The following is a 23792-nucleotide window of genomic DNA, read 5'->3' on the forward strand; positions in this document are numbered from 1 at the left end:
CTTTGTAGTAGGCTATACTTACTGAGACATAGTCTCTTCTGGGAACGGCTGACCCCGCCTTTTTTTAAGGCATCAGATCCTCAGTTTACATGATTAGTTGATAATCTCGGCTTTTATTCAATAAAAAAGCTTATCCACTCCTTCATGTGAAGAAGAGCTTAAAACTGAGGCCCTAAGTATTAAACTACCAAGGCAAAATTCCCAAACTTCCATTATTTCTGAGCCTCTGCTCTTTTTAATCCTGACCATTCATATGTTAATGCTTACAGGCTTACCCTCAAGACCATTGACACCTGGTGAAAAGCCCAAAAATACTGGCACCAGCGTAGGATGCTCAGGGTTTATCTACAATTTCACTGAGATTAGGCAAAGAAATACTCAATAAGAAGGACTGGTGCATGAGCACATACTACTTATTCCACAGGATAGCTCCTGAAAGCATCTTGTGTCATCCGTTTCCGTGGGTGGACAGTTCCTTGAAAAAATAACGCCCAGCTGAATGGGCAGAGTATTTGGAAAGAGGCACTGGGGGTGGGATTTAAGCTGTATTGCAGCTACTGCATATAAACTATAAAACATGGTAAACACTTCAAAAAGGCACATTAATTGCAAACCAGAAACATTTAGGATGATAACAATGCCCTTAAAGTTAAGTTTTTCTGTAATCATAGGACCTTGAAAGTTGAAAACTCTCCTTCTTCCCTCTCTATTGTGTATCCGTATGATTCTCACAAACACATCACTTCAGTTGCTGTGCTAGGAACAAAAACAGGATGGATATTAGACATTGGAAACTCTCCATTTGCCTTTACCACAAGGGTTTTTTTTCCCATGGATCATAAGAAGGGCAGATGGGCATTCCCTTGAGGCAAACAGAGATGTTTTCAGAACATCATGCAACAGGAATACTCCCTGACAACATGTCTATAATAATATGTTCTAAGTACAACTTTCTGTACTGCACCTTAGGCTATTTGGTGGTGGACATGTTTTTATGCCCATTCATTTTCCCTGAACTTGTGTAGGGACCAGTGCAACTGAACATCAGCCATGTAAAAGCAGTACATCTCATTTAGCCACACAGATGCTCCAAACAAGTCAAGAGGTCCATAAAATTTTCTGAAAAAGGATCTGTGTACCAACATTATCCAGCTTCTCAATCAGCAAGGTGGAAAAGGTTATGATGAAGGAAATGTACTTTGTCACAGAGTATCTGGCGAGTGGAAAGATTCCAACCCACTCCTTGTCCCAGCATCTAGTTTCCTTACAGAGCCTCTATGTGGCCAGAGATTAAGACATGAAAAGTGAGACAGTGCCAAATGCCATCCAAGGCTTCCCTGTGGATAGACTTGCAAAAGAAAGGGAAGAAGATTCCAGGTTCGTTTCAGTCCCACGAGGCTTCACTCAACACACAGCTAATGCGAATGCCACCCCAGGTGGCATTTCCTCACGCACTAACAACAGGTAAACATCAGTCCCTGTCTCGAGGTGTGCGCTAGACAGCTCAGCTTGGTTCTCCCTGGGTAGCTCACCAGCTCCTTCCCTGCACGTCTAGTAGGACATCAGGTTTGGTAAATGCCCTGCCATGAACATAGTGAGAGGAAGAAGACTGTTGACTCTCTCATGCTTTCAGAGCAGCTGCCTTCTCTTTATATCTCCGTGAATCCCAGCTGCAGTAGCCCTCCTCAGTGAGAAAAATATAATTTTTCTGCGTTGCTGATGGTCCTTTCCGTTTCACATCTGGAGATTGTTAACTGTTTCCCATGTGGTCTGAGTTTTAGCAGCAAAAACACTCCAGCAAATTCTAGTAAAACTGATTTATTTATATTAACTGGACACTGGATACCAGAATAATATTGTCTGGGGGACTTTATTCTCCCTTCCTCTTCGCATTGACATTTCACCTCGACCTGTCCTCTGAAATAAATACTGGGGAAACCTCATGTTTTAGTGGTTGGAAGTTCAGAACTGAAAAGGTCAAAAGCTGAAAATAATTTAAGCATGACATCTCCTCTGTTTAGGAGAGCTTAAGTACATATGAGTGGCGGAAGTCCCAGCTAAAACCCAAACTTGATGCTCTGAGGCTGTGACTTCCCCTTGGATACCGACAGCTTACAGCAACCTCTGTTTTTGCAAAGTCATAATTTGCTGCCATGGAAAGAATTATATTAGCAGAAACTGAATGCACTGCTTCAAATCTTCCACGGACAAAACATTGCAGGAGGGAAAAAGATACATATTTCTATATGTATTTTTTGCAACTGCATAAGAGAAGAAAACAGATAAATAAAACAGAGGGGAGAGCTGAGTGGAGCTGGGAAAACGGTTTTAAGTTGCTAACACAGAGGAAAAACTACCCAAGTCTTGGACAGTAAAATCTACTACCTTTCCAGAAGAAGGCCAGTTATGAATTTATCAAAGCCTTATTTGGTGCAAAAACACTTCTGCAGAAAGATCTTTGTTTGACATTCAAGATACTCTTAGGTGAAAGCAAGAAGAGTAAGTTAAATGCTCTTCAAAAGTAAACCACCACAAGTAACTAAAGAAACCAAGATATTATAAAGATATTTATTAAAAAAAACCAACAAACACTAGCAGGGAAAAGAACCAATTTAATAGTTGCAGAATGCTTTCCACTCTATTCAAGCAGGAAAAACCTTCCCCCATGCGATCACCAATGTGCCTAAACTGTGTGGCAGAGAAATAATCTCTAGAACTGAGAATGTGAGAATGAAAGAGATGATGGTTTATATCAGTCAAATACTTGTTCTGTTATTTTACTTTCTCAGTTTAATTTAGTTTTGAGCCCATCGCTGCAAATTTACCAGCTACCAGAACTTTTTGCTGCCCGCAGTGCTACATCACTGCGTTGCACGAGGTGGCAGAAGACATAACGTGCCCCAAGGCTGCAGCCTGAGGCTTGCTGCTGCTGCTGCTCTGCCAGGGGAGCGTGCTCTCGCTTAGACTCTGCCAGTGAGTATATCTCATTTTGGGATTTACGTTGTGGATAAAGGTGGTGTAGTGCAGGATGCAGAAAGGCTGTGCTTGGCTGGCTTGTATCTAATTTATGGATGGGTGTCTGTAGGCATGAAGCGTTAAGAGAATGCTGCAGACCACACGAGGCTCCAGCCGTGCTTTGGCACAGCAAACTTAAACAATACCTCTGCCCCAAGCAAGGCCTGGCTCTTGGGGAAAGGGTTTATTGCCCAGCATTCATCATCAGGTACTCAGGAAAATGAAGGAGAACAGGTCTTATTTCTGCTACAAATCATGCACAGCACCGAAACACTCTCTTGCAGCCAGAAGAAAACCAAAGGTTTGCCTATGATTTCTGACAGAGACTTTTTTTTTTTTAACTGAGACAAGTTGTAGCTTTGAGATAATGGAACCGAATATAATTTTTTAAAAGCTTTGTATATCGTTTTCACTTAAGAAGAGGAGGAAAAGACATGAAAATCATAAGATGATGGAGAGAGTCCTGTACTGTAAGAAACTATTTTTGAAGACTTTGAAACCATCACATCTGAGCCTTCCAGCTTGTAGGCCAATGCAGGCAAGCTGATGCAAGAGCTCTGGCAGGGAGAGACTGCCTGCCAAATTCCTACTAATTGGTAATAAGGACAGCTGAAGAAACTGGCCTCTGAAAGGAAAAATAAAGCTTGAAACCTCAGACTAACTTCTTCAGGAACACAACTACTTCTGAAGAGAGTAGTAGATCCGCGTGCGCGGGTAGATATAGGCTAATGCCTATAAATAGCTCCAAGCTGGCAGCGCTACGGCAGTAACAGAAGCCAGACTGTGGTAACAGCCGGCTTCGCTATAGAAATTTTCATCTTAATGCCATCTTCCTTCCTGCTGTGGGAGACGCATTGAAAACAGTTCTGGATAGTATATTAAAACTCTATCATGCTTTCAACAAGGTTTCCTAAGGTTACACCAGTAATTTTTAAACTTCATTTTAGAAATTCAGTTCAATCTCTATGCAATACCTATAAAATTCCTAGATTTCACTGTTTACATGAAAATGCCAAGGAACATGACCTTTAAATACAATTTTTATATTTAGTCCAGTAAGTTTTCTCTACAGCAGTAGTAACAGCAGTAAGGAACCTTACACTGAAAGAATTCAGATAAAATTGCCAGATTAAAGAAGCAAATATCCTTTATTCCTTTTGCTGCTGTTGTTAATTTAAACTGAGACAGGTGATTTTATTCCTTCAGAATGACTGTCACACCTCTCAATTAAAAAAAGAATATATAAGCCTAAGCAAACTGTCTTTAATACTCTTGTAAAGTTTAATTAATTTGTTTGCAAAGTGATCTGAGATATCTGGAAAGATTAAGTACTATTTTCTTTTCTTAGCAAAGGTTAGAGTATGGTTGGGAATTCTGCTGCAGTAATGCTAAAGAGACTGGTTTCCACGAACACAACGAAGACACTGGATTCTCAAGTACATCACATCTGCACTGAGTGCACTCGGTTACATAGACAAGAGCAAGGAGAGAGAGTAATAAAATCACAGCACTTTTCTACCCTTCAGACACCGCGGGCTTGCTGGGGCTCACATTTCCTGCAACAGTAAATGAGAAGAATTTGCTATTCTAACACGTACCGACAAGAACTGCCTGGACTTTGTCACCTGTGAGGGGACCAAGCAGGGGCTAGTTCTATTTAAATGTTGTGCAGTTAAAACACTGTCAGAGACTTTTTAATGCCAAGGAATTTTACATATTTATATTTTGAAATCGCAGTCACAGAGTGTTCAGACTCGCCTTTCTCCGTCTAGCAATGTATAGGTGGGATCTTCCATGTACAAGCCAATTTGATAGAACACGCTTTCAGGTTCACTGCAAAATGTTCCTTACGCTGTGAAACTTACCAAGAGGCTGTACAGTGTTATATTCCATGGTAATGGTATTTCCAGAAAAAAAAAAGAATTACACATGAGTAAGGCAGTGAAAGTATGCAGGTAACCATGGCTACTGTTGTGAACTAAATAACATTTTTTATACAGCTGTGAATATTTGTATTATTGCCAGTTAAGCTGTAGTTCAGATTTGAGACAGGGCTGGTAAACATTGAATTCTTGCCTGAAGAAAGGTACTTCCCAAAGTGGATGCAGGCCTCTACATCGTGCCACTGCATATTCTGGTGTAATTTTTTGTCTAGTAAACACACATCTTACTACCTCAGTCAAAATAATCAAAGCACAACTCTTCATGGCCACTACTGTCAGCAACACACTTTTGCACAAGCTGTTTTCTGTCTTAAGGGTATTTTTATTTCCTCTTGCCATATACCTGCAATTGCAACTTCTGACATAGCTTTTGAAATAGCTTTGGCTCCATAAAAAAGACTTTTGAAAAAAATTTGCAAGCAAAACTCCCAGCTTTCCTTGTTTTTCACTAGTGGTGACACCCCCCTCTTTGGTCCCATTCCTGGACAACAAAATAAAAAACAATTCCAAATGACAGGGCAGATGAGAGGGACCTTTTCTCCTTTGACATCTTTTAAATTTCCAAGTTCATCCTTCTTAAATCATCCTTCTGTTAACATGTCAGAGTCTCTCTTCTCAAATCAATCACCATCAGAGAATGAATGGAAACCTAAGGGATTTTTCTCCTTATGGAGAAAAGGTACGCCAAAATTCAAATTATTTGGAGTAAACTGACAGTAGTTGCTACACTAAAAGAAAACAAACACAAAAGCAGTTAGTGAGATGAACCTGTGCTTCCAGTAATATAAACAAAACGAAAATAATGAAACGCCTATTGTAACTAAGTGAAGCAGGACTTAGAGCAACATCTCCCTATTCAAAAATTGAGTCACTTCTTCCTTCCAACAGAGCACGAGTTTGAAACTCAAGTGAGTGCTCGTTCTTTCGCTGTGAATTTGTTGTCTTTGCCTGGTTTGGAGAGAGAGGATCATTTCTTAATAAAAGCACTGGCTAATGAAGCAAACACAGATTCACTTCACAGTTCAATCTTTAACAAACTGCCTGTAGCCTCAGGCAAACCACGAATTCCATGTTTTAGCTTCTCCTCTGTAACATGGGGAAAATAGCAACTCTTTTCTGCCAGTCTTTACCTGTCCTTTTCATTTAGGCTGAAAGAAATTTGAGGACTAAACATTCTGTATCTGTATCGACAGTACTTAGCTTAAATAAAATTACAGGAGATGTTCTTTAAAATGGTAATAGGTACCAATATCGTTATTAATATATGAACAGTACTATATATATTATATAGTACTATATGTATACACTATATATGCTGTACTATATACACTATATATACACACTATGTATATACACACACTATATATATTACTATATATACACAATATATATTAACCCTACCAAATTGATGTCATGGAGAATAAAACTATGGGAGGCACAACAGCACAGTGCTCAGGCAAACAACTGTGAGATCTAAAGACCCACAAACTCCGGGGATATTAGAGGCAATAAGCATACAAAGCAGGGCACTCTTCTGACTTCTGCATACACAAAAATGTCGGAAAAAGAAAATCACTCTGCAAACAGTGATCCTGCACAGTGGTCACAAGAAACGAAATGAAGCCAAATTTCTGCATGTCGGTCTAGAATAAATGAAGGGTCACATTTTCAATATACACTGGGTACTTTAAACTTCCCTTTCAAGCTTTTTCTCAGTGATGTACAGTACACACAATTATCACCTCCATGTTCTATGGCTCTTTCCAGCTGACTACTATTATCACCTCTTTATTTCAGTATTTGGTTTCCTCTACTTTGCTCGCTGTCTTCTCCTCCTTAACAACCTCTAAGGCTATCACTTTTTCTCTTAGCTTCTGACACACGCATTTCTTTCTCCTTTGAATTTCCTCTTCTTTTTCATCTTTCATTCCTCTGCTTCAGGAGCAAAGACCAAAACGCTATCCACCTTAGCCTCTGATCTAAGAATACATATATTCACCTCCTAAAATGAGTTGCAGCTGTATGCATTTTTAAACAACTTGCAGCCAACGCAATTTTTTTTGTTAATGGAAACATCAGTAAATCTGTGTATTAGTAAAAAGACGGTTTTAATGGATGTTTCCTTTATAGAAAATGATATCATTTCCCATTTCTTTGTTTTAAAAAGTGCCTTAAAATACTAAGTTCATAGACCGACATACATATTTCATCTTTCCCATAAATAGTTCATAAAAAAAATTCTACATTACATACTGTATTTGCAAAAGAAGCCACAAAAATGTGCACGGCAGTGACTCAGCAAGTTGGAACTCTACGTATAGGGTTTATAGAAAGCTGGTAAAGCTCAAAGTAACAGAATAAAAAGCTAAAAGCCCCACGATGCAAATAAAATTGCTTCCTGTGGGAAACAAACTTAAGTATGTGATTTGAATATTACAGCCATTTTTGATAACGAAGAATTTCCTTTCTAGGTCTATTTGAACTTTCTATAGCATGCACCATGTCAGCCTAGAGTATTTTATGAGATACCAGGAGCACTAGATTTGGCATATAACCATAAGTAATGTTATTATTTGAAGCGGAGGTCGCTTCTGTTCTGCAGCAGAATGGACAGCAATACCAACTCCAACTCTTAGTTGCATTTGCATCCATGAACCTCAAAAGTAATTTGCAAAAGGCAATTTGCCTCTTCACTGCAACTGAATGAATGGGACGCTGAGGCACACGAAAGGGAAATACCTCTCAGCACCCAGCGAGCCCCCCAGCACGGTGAACAGCAAACCGCAGGCGCACACAGGCGCACAGTAGCTGCCCTGCCTGGGACACTTCATAACCAGAATCAGGCACAGTGCTATAAACCCAGTAACAGCCAGCACTGTTTTTCTATCATTACAAAGACCCACAAAATGCAGATGTTGGCTAATTAAGATTTATAAAAAATGCTTTCGATCAAACACTACATAATTCCTCTCAGATTATTCAGTAAAACAGCGGCAGAACTAGGAATAAAACAGAAATTTAAAAACAGAGTTTAAACAGTACTTCAAATATGCAGTGTTACTTGTTTTGAAGAGAATGCAAGCTGTGAAGAGTTAAAGGATACTAGTTAATATTGCAACGAAGATGTAAGAGCATATATTGGCCACTGGTCTGCCTTTTGCCATTTTGAGACACATCCACACCCCGTGCAATCTCTCCATGGTCGGAGCTTTTTCCTGCTCAGATAACCGTGGTGTCAGAGGGAGGAAAAGAATCACCTTAATCATCCTTACGGTCTCTCTGAGAGAAACAGACACCTCTGAAAGATGATGGCTTTTCCTGAGCAGGGCACCAGGCTGGGACTTTGGTGCTTTAGGTAATGTCCAAAGCTAAAAGGGATAATTGTAGACCTGCATGACTAATGGCAATGGCTTACATATCTGTCAAAAACATCTTTCATGCTACATCCTGAATTGAGTCTCCTGTATGTGAGCAGTTACTAAAAATGTACACTGTTTTTACGTATTTGTGTCTATGTGGGAAAGGAAAAACATGGGGATTGAACTGAACAGCAGGGCAGACATCAGGTTACGTCAAAGCTCACAGCCCACCATGAGCAAAAGTGATACCCAAGGTTGTCCCCAAATCCTTGACTTCTGCCGATCAGCATGTATAAAACATTCCTGCTGTGGCACTATTTCAACATATTAATCATCTGAATATGAAATGATTTCTGCAGAAATGATGTCTGTTTCCAAATACAAAGACATGTAAAAAGACAGCAATTAACAAAGAAAAAAGTTACTTTTAAAGAGTGGTAATTTGTTACAAAAACAATGTCAAAATATTTCCTTTATTAGCGGTCCTGTAGCAATAATTATCTCGGGATACAGGGCGAAGTAATATTTTTTATTCCACCAACTTCAAGGGCTGGAAAAAGCATATAAGCTTTTGGGCTCAGACTCCCTTCACCAGGTCTGCTGATTCTTCTGGTATTGTGTCCATGTGAAATAACCCACTTTCCAACAATGATAAATAGGTAAAAATCTGGTCACTGAGTTAGTACATATGCCTTCAATTGAAGGAAAAGCTGTCTGCCAAGCTTCAACCAAGTAGATCATAGGTCTGTGAAAAAAAGAATCTAAAAGGATGGAATCCAGTTGCCATAGCGGCAAATTAAACAAATAAATGAGATACCATGGAATGCTGCAAAATATTTGTGGCATGATTAAGTCATATTTGCCACATGTGTGAATACTAACAGCACAGTTCAGTGAAGTGGGTACAATACAGTACAATCCCACTTCTATTGTATGTACATTTTAATTCTTATCTGAGTAAGTGCTAATGAATGGTAACCAGCATGTCCAAGGATACGTAACATTGCATTTTACTGTAATCATAAGGCAAAGCATAGCCCCTTAAATACATAAAGATAGACGATAAATGCATATTAAACTACTATACCTTCAAAGAGATATTTGCATCCTTCCCTGTGTTTGCATGGCCTGCTAAAGAGACAAAGCTTTTTCTAGTGATTGCCTCTAGGATGACTTGCATATGGGGTGCTTTAGAGTACACAACCTGTAGCTGGCAGCTGGCATATTAAACCTTCGTCAACATAAGCAATCCTCCCCCCAATACATTAATTTTTTCCAGTGAAATGTTCTCTTTTCTTGATAAAAGACACTGTTTGAATATACTCATCATTAATCATAATAATATATCACTTACTGTTTGATTCTACTATCTGCCTATGTTCTCTGGAAAAAAAACCTCAGGAAAAAAACCGAAATCTATTATGTCAAAAGATGACACAAGTGGCTGATTTTAACTGAGAGAGAAGAGAGGAGGGCACATAGATTTTTATCAAAAATGCGTACCAGTTATTAATGCATTTTGCACTGATTTTCAAGTTGAATGTATATTTACATTTCTAACCTGCAAACCACGTATCTGATAAATCGTGTAGTAGCACCAGAGGAATGTACCAGCTTAAGCACTACAAAAGAGTTGTGCATGGCTCCAGCAGTGCTACGGCGAGCAGTATAAGCTGCACAGAAAGTGAATGTTAAAACAAAACTGGAGTTCCTAACATTGTCAGAAACATGGGAATGAACCAAATGTGTTTCCATCCCACACCGCTGCTGGTTTAACAAACAGATCTAGCAGTCCAGGGCCAAACCCTGCTTCTAGGAAAACACGGCTCAGTACATACTCCACACCCAGAGAAAGGCAGAAAGTCTAAGCTTCCCTTTGTATGTCCTTTTGGGGCTTTTCTTTGGTCATTTGTTTTGTGCCCATAGTAATTGCTGTACCAAATATTTGTATGAGGGACTTCAGCTGAAAATCTGGCTTTGTGCTTTTATTATCAGTATTATTACTATTATGATAATTATTACTTCCAGAGTTACACCTGGCTTTATCTCTTAAAGCAGGGCAGTTTGAAATACAGACAGTACACCTCCTTACCTCTGCTGCTTCAAATATGTGATCTTCCAGCACGTCTGAAACCATTAGCAAACAGCGCATCTGTTTTACTATGCAATGCAAGTCACACTTGAGAACTGACATGAAAAAATAAGGTACACTCTGAACAGGCTTGTTTTCAACAGCAGGACTGAAGGGTCAAACAGGCGGTTGAGATAATGTACGGCATTGTCAGATAAAAATATAGACAGAGATGCAAAGACCCCAATGCCATTCTACAGATATCACACAGATACAATTTATATGAACACAGGCCTCGTACTGTTGCATGGTTGCAAGTGGTTTTAAACCTAAACATTTTGCAAGGATCTGAAGCTCCTGGCATGTCACAGTGCAAATATTACTTCACCTACCCTGTAAACCTGCATTCAACAGCAACAGAAGCAATTCTCCTCTCACAGCAGCATTGATAAGCCATCTCCTTGCTCTTGACTCCTCTAATTAATAAATCTCAGGGACGTTTTCCCAGGGGAGCAATGGAAAGATATGTTAAGAAAACATACTCTTCATTTCCTCTTTCTTACTTTTCTGTATTTCCTTGCTTCCCCTTTCCTCATCCTTTTGCTCCCTCAGGCCCTCTTTAGCATTTTGAGTCTCTTCCAGCTTGTTTACATTATTCTGTGGCTCCTTTTTTGTTCACTTGCCTCACCTCTTTTGGTTTTTTTTTCTTTTCCTTTTTTTAGGTAGGTGTTGGAACAGTGTCAGCTGACTTTTTGATTCATCTCTTTCCTCCCGCCTGTCTCTTCCTCTCATCCAACTAGCTCTCCCTAGCCTCCTTTTTTGTGCTCTCTCTCTGATTCTTTCCCCTTCTCCCTCCTTTGGTAGTCACCCCCGCGACTTGGTGTTGACACGACATGCTCTCATCCTCTGTGCTAACAGAGTTATGTGACCTTGTCAACAGAAGGCGGCAAAACTTCAGAAAAAGATCTCATCTGGGGATTTCAGCTCTCAGCCTTTTCATTTGCAATGCTCACGTCTAGAATAGGACTCGCACGTTTAGCTGTTACTAAGTACTGGAAGGTATTTTCGAAAAAGTCCCTCATTACTGTGCATTGGGCTCGTTTGTACCAGGAGGAGCCTGTGTGTGTGTTTTCGCTAGATTACTGGAAATAGCAAATAATCAGAAACATTCGGCACCTGTGTTCAGTTAGCAAGCTGTCTTCACCTTACTCTGATGAGTCTCCTCCGGCAGATACGTAACGTGGTTAAGGCCAGCTTCCTACTGCACAAAAACTGCTGTGCTGTTACTATATTAGGTAAAGGGGTTTTCCTAATGCTCCCAGAGGATGCCACTCAGATAATTCGGTCTTTTTTACCTAGCAGCCTCTCTCAATTTTCAGGTGCTATGCTATCACAGGTTTTGACACACTACCAATTTCCAAGCCCTTCACATAAGTAACAGAAAATCAAAAAAATCTTTTAAGCTGCTGTTGTTTTTCTCCCCAGAGCGGGGGAATAATTGATACTACTGTATTCACGCTACAGTGGTGGAACTGGCAGATAATGAGGGGAGATACCAGACGGAGCCACGTAACTGCAGCATGAACATGCAAGAAGTGGACAAATCCAGCAACATTATTTTCACGGGTTTTTCAAATATTCTGAGTCCCCAGGCAACCAGCTACCATTGCTATTCTTTCCATCAGACTGATGTTTAAGTAATAGCCATCTAGTAGCGGGTATTCTGTTGGAAATTTAATTACAAATTTTCCCTGACGTTTCTCTGAAAACTTTGCAAGTTATGTAACATGTGGAACTCCTTCCTGGAGCACTGAAGATTTTATTCACCCCTAACATATGAAAATATTATAGATAGTTTAAGAGGAGCACTTGAGTCGGAATACCCTTGAAAGCCTTAAATTGGATTTAGAAACAAATCTCAGAAAAGGGTATCTTCTAGACCTAAGCGTGAGGCATTACCAGGGTGCAGTACATCGTACAAAAATAGCCCATACATGGGATGCTGCTGCATTAGGAAAGAATCCTCAAGAAGTATAATGCACTGTTTCAAATGAGTCATTTCTGAAAAGGATTTTTAGGGCAACAGGCTAGATGCAAACACTTTGCTGAAAGAAAGGACATCGCCTTGTTTGTACATCAGAGCGAGCACTGTGCAGCAACTGACCCAACTAATGATGGAGAGATGGGTTTGTCAAAAAACTCACCAGTTTTGGACCTTCCAATCTTTATATGCCAGGTTACTATGAATTTTGATCTTTGCTTAGCTTTTCCATTTTTCTATCTGTCGAATCATCAAGGAAAAAAGCTTTCCACCAGAAAAACGAAGGAACAAACAAGCCGAGGCCACTGGACCTAAGACAAGGCTGCCAGGGAGAACAACAACTGGGGAGATGGCCGGAGGGACTCCGTACCACTCTCTGGTGGGCTGAGCTTTTCAGCTGAGCAGCCAGCAATAAGAAAAGAGAGCCAACTCGTTAAATAAGTAGAGATGTATCACTTGGACAGGCTCCCTCTCCATAACTTGTCTTCAGCTGCTCTTTGTCCCAGATTTTGTGCATTAACTTGAATACAAGGACAGAGGGTATGTCTTTCTAGGAACACCTTTGTTTCCCAAAAGCAGCATAAAAAGAATAGAGTACAAAACTGGAAGAGCTCGTATAGACTGTAGTGGCACAGAACCCATAAAATAATCAATTTTCCAGCTCCACAGAGGCACAGCATATTCCCCTTCCCCCTTCCCTGACCTCTCCTCTAGAGTTTTCACATGAAGACAATTCTTTGTTTCTGACCTCCAAGCCATTAACCTCCTCAGTAAGTAATTTCTATCTCTGTATTTTACTTTCCCTGCCACAAACAAAAGATGATTCACATTTTGAAAAAGAATTTGGGACAGTGTCTGTGAAAAACAAAGAAGGACTCTTGCTGAAATGGTATGCTAACTTGGACAGATACTGCACGCAGTCTTGCCATGTAACCTGGCTCAAGATCAGCAATGCTTGAGCTTAAATTAAGTTAGTCTACAGATCTGTTTATGTGGGCATCGGTTAGAATAGGGGCAACCTCTAGTTTTGCAGTCTGTGCTAATATTGAAGAGAATATAACTTCTGGAAACAAATGTTATCCATGCATCATCCTGTCCAGTCCCAACACAAAAAGGTGCAATGAATGAGCTGATAAAAATCCTATTACTAAGACACATTAGTTTTAAACACTAAAGGATAGCCTTTAATTAAAAATTCCTAATACTGACAGAGATCAGATAGACAGCCATCAGAAAATGGGAAAGAATATTTCCCATGGAAAACATGCCTGCGGAATTAAGGGCTGATACGGATCCAAACTGCAGGACAATCTCAAGAACACCAACGACATCTTTGATGGAAGGGTTCAGTAATTTGGCAACTAAAATTGTAGCCAGCAAAGATGAATTCATCTGCATAACTAATAAATACAGGAAGTGAACTCGACACTTCAGAAACAGACCAAGGCAGAGACACTGCCCTGTTCTCCAACAGCTCTCTTTAGACAGGTAGTTATTTCTACTGACAGAAGCTTAACCTCAGCTACTCAGATGTGCTCCTTCACATAATAAACAGAGATGAAATCCTTGTCCTGGCTGAAATCAACAGCAACCCTGCCATTGATCTCCCCTGGCCATTTCTCAAGTCATAGTGATATCATTGGTTATGGGTGAATCGACTGAGGTGATGAAATATATCAGTTTTATGACACAGTACAACTCTATTAGTGATGCCTTTCACAGGTGTATGAATCCATATGGATGAGGTACCATCTGGTACCACAAGGCACTACTTACTACACAGATTCTTCTGTAGACAGGAATTATATTTTTAACTATTACGGTGTATATATATAAAAAACAGAAATACAGTTCTTAACACTATACGCAATTTTATGGTAAATCGTTTGTGGCTCTTATCTTTGTGCACAATGATGAGCCTCCCCCTGTTTCTATGAAACTTTATAAACAATATTAAGATTGAATTGGTAATGGGATTGCATAGCTCTGAGGTTCACTTCCCTTACGTTTTCCATTTCTAGAGAGGCATTTTTTTATAATTAGGAATTTTTTAGATGTTGAAAAAGTGTTGCTATGAAAAAGTGATATCTCTGAGTATTAGCAAGACACTACTATGTATTCAAGAAAATATTTTTTTTAACTACAGACAATGTTGTAACTGCAGAGAAGGGATGGGAAAGCGGGGGAAGAAAAAGGGGGATAAGAACTAATTATTATAACCTAAGAAAGCAGCAGACCCTGCTGCCCAAACCACTTCTGCTTGGGCTAATGCACTGAATTGGACCAGCCCCTCAAACAATTTCTTCATACAGCCTTCAAGATAGTCACCTTAATATGCTTCTAAAGTATGAATACTCTCAAATACTTTGATACATGCCCATATTACTAATGGAAATATGATTGCTACTATTACAGCCAGATTTCATGACTTTTCATTCCTTTTCTATGTGTGGATTTTGCAGGCCGATGTTGACAGTTGAGCAAGTTGTTACAGCTGGTCATAATACATCTGTCAGAAACTTTTGAAACTAAGACTTTTCAGTTAATGTAGGGAATCTTTTTACTGTGGAAAATGTATAGTTTTACATTTTCCACTTTTTGTGGCTTTTTTTGTGATAAATATGTGTTTAGGGAAACTGCCGTGAAAAGACCTGGACAGAGTGTTCACAGGCGCGGTAACATTTGAGCTCAGATCCTCAGGACCTGCACCGGGCACAGTGGGGGAAGCTCACAGACCAGGGCGCGCAGCCACCCTTGCGTTCAGAAAAATGATCACTGGATGTGCACAGCTGCTGTCAAAACATGCAGGGAAAGATGGGAATAAATGTTCATTTCAGTAAAAAACAATTGCCGGGGATCCTGATTTTTCTAAAACTGTATTCCCAGAGGTCCAACCCTTTCAGCAAGGGGACCCTTATCATATTCTCCAAAATCTGCCATGTCAAAATTGTAACTACTACTAAGTGAGGTGCTAGCATTCTCAAGGTAGTTTAAGAATCCCTTCATATTATGATGGGCCATGCATCAGAATTAATTAGTATGAAAGCTGGTGAGGATAAAATGATGGCTAAAACATCAGAAAGAATTAGACTGAAAGGTGGTGAAAAGCCCAACAGCCATAAGCTTTCTCTGTGACCGAGCTAAAGGAACACTTGGATAAATAGGGGCTGACACAGCAAACAATTCCTTTACAAAAGACTTTCAAAAGTGCCTTCTACAATGTTTCAAGTTAAAAAAAAAAAGTCTCAGATGCTTGCACGCAATTCATTTCAGCAAACTCTATTATGTCCAAAAATCTCAAACAAAAGCCCTCGTCAAATATTTCAGTAAGTATACGTTTCTATAGAGCACCATGAGCTTGAATTGCCTTTTAGTTACGGCACAGAGGAGACTTCCTGAATACATAGGACCGTTTGTTGTCAACTGCTTCACAATGTGCATTCATGAAAAATGTTATAGGTTAGGCACTTTCAGTATGTGGAATGTCACCTGGAAGAAATGTCGTCAGAGCTGGCACTGATGCGGTGTGGGGAAAAAATCAATGTATGTATGGCTTGGCAGCATTTGCAACTGTTCAGTTTGTAACCTCAAAACTCGAGAGAGGACAGTCTGAACAAACACAGCAGGAGTCATCAGACTCTTTCCTCAGCTCTACACACACATAATATCACACTGTTCCTTTCAAAACATTGTAGAACAATACAGTATCTAAGCAGAAGCTGATGCTCCTCTTGTCAGTAGTAACTCTCGTACTACTCCTTTAACACACAATTTAGGGAATAAATAAATAGCAGTGCCATCTGCCACACCCCACAAAGGATCAATTTATCAAGCCCAGCAGTAGCGGACAAATCTTGACCTGCTGTGGTGGTACAGTACTCACATCCTGAAGGATGAGCTCTGCTGTCATCTGCTGATGAAGAGCAGTGCCAAATGGTTTGCCATGCTTTGATACGGAAAACAAAGTAATAATGAAACATTTTGCACAGACGCAACTAGAGAAGCAAACATGATGCTTTTCAGCTCCAAATACTGCATAAATAGTAGTAAGTAGCTGATGGCAAAGTGTGGCCTTATCTTTCCCTTAGCATTTAAACATATAGTTGAGAAAAAGAATGTCCGACTTGACATATCAGAGAGGGATGAGAAGGTCAGATTTCTTCTCAAGAAACCACTTCTATGATTACTGATGCAGGAATTTTGAACCTTTGCGTTGATGCATGTAATTCCACATTATTAAAAATACTCAGATACAGGTTCTGCTACACAGGTTTGGTGTACTTGAGAAATGAGTAATTATTTCTTTTTTTTTTTCTAAAAACATACAAGTCCAAAAAGCACAGTGAGATTTTTTGAACAAGCATTTTAACCAAAACATTTTCATCACAAATTATACTTTGGTAGAATGGCAAAGAATCATTCGATTAAGTGTTTCTGTCATTTTAGAGCAAGATTTGTCACAGTCAGAACTTCTGTTTTGTGGAAGAGCCTCTTTTGATTAAATTTCCTCATGACCAGGGTGACATTGCTCTGGGAAAGGTACCTTATCACAGAACACAGCCGATCCCCACAACTAGCCTGGGATGTAGGACACACAACTTCAAATCTCCACTGTTTCAACCTAATGAGGATTCAAATATGATTCAAGGAGTCAAGGAAGGAAAGATGTTATTCTTGCTTGCAAACAATGTTCCTTAATCACTTCTGAGGGGATTAGCTGTAAGTGTATGCAGAGTCATGCACAGGAAAATCAGTGTCTTACACTTTTGTTTATGCAAGGAAGTGTTTGCATTACTTTACTCACCATTCCATGATTTAGCCACGCTGGTATAAAATTATCAAGCAGCTTTGGGTAAACGAGTTCCCTGTCATAGATATAGATGCTCCAAAACATCGTCACAACAAACTAAGAAGAAAAAAAACAGAAGACAAGACATTTAAAAATATATGCTTCTGAACAATTAACTACATATTTTAGATACCAAAATGGGGCATTTAGCAAATGACTGATGGACAGACACAGAGTAATTTGTTCTTTGACCAAATCCTGCTTTAATCAACAGTGTGAATCTGGATTATTCTTTGCATTCACAGAAGTTTTAACTTTTCTTCTTTTCTTTCCTTTCTTTTTTCTTGACTTTCAGCCTGGAAAAAATCTCATTTTTTGACTTACATGCCTGTGGCCAAATTACAACTGAGAACTATACTTTAGTAGCAGATGTGGCACATAAATAATGTTTCACCACTAACAGGATAGAAAACAAATGGAAAATCAGGTAAAATATCACTTGGAATTCATAGAACACATAAATATGAAACATTCACCCTGAACAGAAGCCTATAAACTCATCTTTGCACTTTTTCATGTCAGCCATCAAAATAGCATTGTTTAAGAAAAATATTTAACCCTTTAACTACTCTGCACACAATTTATGGACTGGGTTCCACAGGAAAGACATCTAGTATCCTGCTCATTTGTCAGCATGAAATTTGGCTTGGTTCTTGTCAGAGACTACTTAACAGGAGCCCAGAGAAAGACCATTATTTCCTCTAGACTGAGGACAGGACAGATGGCTCAGATAAAGTTTGCACTAGGCTAAATTTTTGCCAAAGTGTGCACAAATTCTATAAGACACCCTGATGTCTGAAAAGCAAAGACAATATAAAACTGCAAAAATCTACAAAAATAATAATTTTAGCTTACCTTTGCTGGGGAAAGAACAAAGTAAGTAATCTTCTAATTAAAACACAATTGCTTCCTTTCCTTGAATTTCAGTCATAGTTTTGTAGTAATAAAAGGCTTATTGTTCACAGCAGTAAAACCCAATACTTGGGCCAGGAGCTTTTTAATGACCGTTTTCAGGGGATCTCTACACAGTAGTGACAAGTCAAAGTTTAAAGTTTGAGAGGCAAGAGATAGGACTTTCACTGAGATCAGCAGGGAAGTATTCAGTTACATCCAAACCGATGTGGCCCATGGCCTTACGGCTAATTTGGGGGATCAGTAAAAGAAAGTGCAAGAAATATGGGGTGAGCACAGCAAGGTCAGCAAATTACTAGTGTGTGTGATAGTGTAGGCATAAGTTGTTTCATGTGCTTCTGACTTTGGAAAGTTAAAACTGAGGTTGCAGTTTATCAATGGCACCTTGTTCTAACCACAGACACGCAGACTTTGGCCAGCCAGTTATGTGAATGACCTGAACCAGTACACTGTTCCCTCAGTGTGCATACAGTACATAGTTTCTTGGCTTCCAACACACTTGTCCATCTGTTATGATAGCTATCTGTGCCTGCTCAGAATAAGCTTGGACTATTTGACTAGTGCACAGAGGCCAGGAAAAAAAAATAGGTTATGATGGACAGCCCGAAAAATACTGCAAGTGTAAGGTACCCCACAAGAAGTCTCTCTTCTGGGCCAGTCTTGGCATTGGCACAGCCTAGCTCTTTACGCACCTGCTGACACATAAGTGCCAAGATATGAATAGCTGAACAGCAGGGAAAATGGAAGCAAAGTATCCTCTTCCCTATAGGCTTCCTAGAAGTCGTGTATTATCACAGTGGGTCTCTGAGAACCTGCTAAGACCAACTGGGACATAAAAACATATTCTCAGGCACATGAAGACCAAGACTGACAATGCTTTTTTCCAAGGAAGCCTTTCAGCAAGAAAAATCACCCAGGATTAGGCTGAACCTTATTACACTGAATACAACAAAGCTGGCATGTTTTGACCTGTGATTTTTGTGTGGAGCAGAATAAAACAATAGACTTTGCCAAGGAGGTAAAGATAAGAAATGAAGGGATGTGCCATCTGTCCCTTAAACAAAGTCAGCCAATGGATGGAACGGGATCAGCCTAGCTGGTTGCAACCATCTGGAGCTACAGACGGCAAATGCTGCTTAGCAAAGCACTATCGCAAGGCAGACATAAGGTAAAGGAAGTGCGCAAAACCCAAGGTGTTACAGAACTAACCTATCCCGGAGGACGACCCGACATGAGACTAACGCAACGCCCTGGGGAAGATCCCTTCCAGTGTCTGAATGGTTCACCTTACCTTTCCTTACAATTAGTTCATTTGGATAAAATGAACTATGAAAATAAACTAGCGCACCATGAACTAAAATGAACTATAAAAATGAACTATCTGGATAAAAAGAACTATAATGAGGACCTCCTACTTAGCTATCTTGGCTGCTTCTGAATTTATTTACTTTGATTAATGAGCAACTGTTGGTCCGGTACTTTTAAATCGCCTCTACTATGCTTACACTTTGGTACTGGTAGACTTTTATTTGGGCTGGGCTTTGTCAAGATCACACACAGTTATGCAGTGCCAGACCATGATACAACTGAGCTGCTTCTTTACACTGCCTATGTGAGGCTCAATCGGAATTGCAGCTCTTTTATGCTCATGCCGCCTTCCTTGTGGCACAATTCATCACTACCGTGGAGACAGTCATGGTATGACCCTCACATGCCAGGTTGAACAGGCTGCTCATATGCAGCAGACATCTTTCAGGGAGCCCAATACTTTTGTTTTGTTTTGTTCCCAAGGCAAAACGGCACAAATGTCATCCTTCCACTTCATTTTTAGACAAACTCGAGGCCTGGAAGTCAAGGAAGAAAACAGGCACCAGCAATTGCTTTTACACATTTTTGCACAGGAGCCTCCTAAGATTGCCAGCTTTCCGAAGACAGCGATTACTTGGTTAAACATAAGGTTAAGCAACATACAAAAGAACAGAAGAGTCCCTCATTTGCTACTTATCCTATCTTGGGTCATTACAGACCAAAGGGAACCTCACATTTCCAAGTAGACCTTGGAAACTGTTTGAAACTATGGAGTAGCTCACTTGTCGCAGGCATCTAAAGTATTGCTAAACAAATACACAGCACCAGGGAAAAAAAAAGGCTGAAGACTAAACTCTGTTTTTCCCACTTAAGGAGATATTCCTTGAGTTTTTGTCCTCTGTCTCGGAAGCTTCAGAGGACATGAGAAGAGCATGTGGCACTGCCAAGGGAAAAATTTTAAAGGACAAGTTGGGAAACAGTTGGTGATTCAAAAGGGAAAACAACTGGCTTTATCAAAACACCACAAATGGAAGCAAAGAGAAACTAAGAGAGGAAAGCCAGTGAAAAGAATTGCATAATTTGCTGTTTTACATGAGCCCAACCAAGAAATGTTACGCAAACGAAGAATGAACCCAGTGGAACTTTATTTTCCTGCACTATGTGTTTTTGTTTTTGGCTGGGCTGCACAGTTCAGCTCACTCATTTCCTGGATGGCCTCGCGACAAAGAAAAAAAAAAACCAACCCTTTGACCCTGACAAAACTCCTTCTAAGTACAGTTAAAGGTAAGCTTTCTGGCTATCTCCCAAGACATTTGCGGTTAACTGTGAGTATAAATATATTGTTTGTGAGCCTCCTTGAGGGTTAAAGCCATTACATATAGAAGCAAAGTGTCATTAAAGGCAGACCACAGTAAGCACAAATTGGCATGGTACTGGCCTACGTGGGATCTAGTACTAGCACAGCATGACACCAAATGAATTTGAAAAGGGCCAATGAAAGAACTCACAAGGAGTGGGAACTGAAAATCAGGGAAGACTCACCTCGGAGAAAAGAGTTCAGGAGGCAGTTGTACCACTGCTTGCTCATGTTCCCATCACCAGCCACCACATCACCACAGATGAGGGCAAAATCTCGAATAGAGACATCTTGGCATGGTCAAGTCAGTTATGGAAATAAAAGTATTTTGTGGTCTGGTCAAATAATGAGGTAAGTAGAAGACTGCAGCAAATGGCTATACATCTTTTCTTGGGATAAGATCCCAGATCAGCATTATTGATGATCTACAGAAGGGTGATCAGCTTTCCTTTTGACTGTACCAGTACGGAGAAACAAGAGATAAGAAAGCATGCCTGGCTCTCTCTTTCGTATCACAGGTTTTTAAAAACATAAAAGTATAATATAAAGAATATGAGATCATTCTAGCAAGTTTAGACTCAGACCCGAATGGAGCTATTAAAGCTACATGATATAAAATATCAATTGTAGAGTTTGTGATTTTCTAGGCAGCAATCTCTCTTCTAATATGTAACAATATCAATTTCCTTTCTTCTTCCTATTTCTATTAAACATAGTCTTAAACAACTAGAAAAGCCTGTTTTATCTCTTCTTCCTCTTGTTTAGTACAAATTACAAGAAACATACTGATAAAACCATATATAGTTTACACAAAACACTAATTAACCACAGAAACTCGGCAACTTCATGATCTATGCCAAACAAATAGAAAAAAATAGGGATAGTCTAAACCACTGGTGTAGTCTCTGACTTTTAAGCATGTCTCACACTTCTCTAGCAGTGTAAATTATTCCCAATATAAATCTCCTTTACACTGATAAAGGAGAGGTAAGTGCAGCCAGTACAGATGAGAACTGGTAATGAACTTCTAAAATGTCTATGCAAGCATTTTTCTTCAGTGGATGCTTCCTGATCTCTTAGGCATTTGAATAGCACCCCAAGCTTATAATAAACTAAAAAAGGACTAGGCAGTGTTGCCCACAGACTTTTTGTGGAATAAAGCTTTACTGCATAGAAAATTGGTCTGGTGATTACTGATTTCATTCTCTTAAGGGTTGTATTAAAAAGAGCAACAATAAGTAAACAGTAGTCATTTTGTCCTTCAAAGAAGTTCACGTTTATTTCTTGATGCTCCTAAACAAAACGGTAGGTTGGCAATTCAGTTCTGTGTGAGCCCCCGAAGAGACACAATGCATAACACAACACTGGAGAGATGTGATCTGCTGCAAAGATTTTGCGAGATTTGATTTGTTGCAGAGCCACCCAAGGAGACTGCTTGCCCTTGGGCTGGTTTTTTCCCCTCCTTTGGAAGGTGGGAGGAGGTTGGTGGTCAGACTTCCCAGGTGGTTTATATGTAACACTTTTTTAGGGAGTACTAAAAATGAAACACTTTGTTACATTTTTTTTCACACATCATTGTTTGACTTGGGAGTGGAAACCCCTTTTCTCATTTGTTTTTCAGAACAAGTCATCTCAAAGGCTTCAGTAAGCAGGAAATACAGAAAAAAATGTGTTGAATTGCTCTTGAGAACTACAGTTAGTGGGCTTTAAAATGTTCCCCTAGTATTTGCATTATTCCTTAAACATGCCCTGTGTAAAACACCGAGCAATAAAAATAATTTAGATGTTAAGGTAACTGACAAGTACTTAAGCATGACCACTGCTGTTACATTAGAAGCCCAACAAGGATTTTATTCACATCCGTCCCAATTTTATGTGTGAAGGTTCCCTTGTGTTGCTACTGGAAACCACTGAGAAGCTCCATGGAGAGCTAGGTGGGTGAGTCTCAAAGAAAGAAAGTCTGCATTTGAACTTCTTTTGCTCTTTTTTTTTTTTTTTTTTTTTTTTTTTGGAGTGAGGAAGCTGTTGAGAGAATATGGGAAACAGGGGAACTTTAACTTTTTTTGTGCAGACACTCTGCTGTTTAATAACTTCCTTGCAACAAGCACCTCCGGCATACCAAAATTTCACTGGCTATTTTCTTACACATAAATAGCTCTTTAGAGAACAAAGCCAGCATTAGATGTTTGCTACTTTTGGGCCCTGAACTTTTCCTACCCGTAATCCCACCGAAGAAGAGCCCCCAGTGGCTGGCAGTCCCTCAGGCACTGGCCAAGGCTCTGGCAAGCGGTAGCTGCGGTGTGGTGGGCGCTGTGGGAGAGGATCAGGTTTTGGGAAGGAGCTGAGACCAGTGTCAAGTTATGAAGTGCTGCTGTTTGTCTCCCAGTAGCCAGGAGAAGAAACAACAATGAAAACAACATTTTTAGGCTTTCTTTGTAAGAAGTGAAATAATATGTGGACTGCTCCCTCTCACCACAGAAAGGTCACCTTTGAAAATGGAGAGCACCTGTCCAATGAGCATGGCCATTTCTTACTATTTTCTGGATTTTTTTTTTTTATTGTTTAAGACAGAACTTGTTTCTGTATGAAACCCTTGGGAAAGCAGCTAGCTCCAGGTATGCAACACGTCTCTCGGGAATGGCTAACTTTTAAATGTTGCAACAGTACTTCTAGGGCAGGCAATGGCTAACTGGGATTCCTCGCTTACTGGTGGCAAGAGAAACACCACCTGAAAGAAATGCACAGAATTACCAAGACAAAGTGAAGCTGAAATTCTCCAAGATCTTGAAAAGTTCCAAGGTCAGGAACACTGCAGGGGTGGAGGAGCACACATACAACAGTACGGAGCTGGAACAGCAGCAGGAGAGAATCCCTGAATCCTAAGCGCCCTGAGAGAGCCAAGGAGGGTGTGCTTTGATGCATGTAAAGGCTTACACT

General features: G+C 39.9%; 1 protein-coding gene across 2 annotated transcripts in view; it reads right to left on the reverse strand.

Moving 5' to 3' along the window:
- Nucleotides 1–23792, reverse strand: part of AIG1 (androgen induced 1) — a 124259-nt gene that overhangs the window by 60887 nt on the left and 39580 nt on the right. For both annotated transcript variants that reach the window (XM_087776805.1, XM_087776806.1), the window contains exon 3: nt 17234–17335. In XM_087776805.1, coding sequence (XP_087632931.1) covers nt 17234–17335 — 102 coding nt within the window. The remainder of the gene's footprint in view (nt 1–17233; nt 17336–23792) is intronic.

This window comes from Nipponia nippon, unplaced genomic scaffold (assembly GCF_047370975.1).
Source record: "Nipponia nippon isolate SJK-2023a ecotype South Korea unplaced genomic scaffold, ASM4737097v1 scaffold_4, whole genome shotgun sequence".
NCBI lineage: Eukaryota > Metazoa > Chordata > Aves > Pelecaniformes > Threskiornithidae > Nipponia > Nipponia nippon.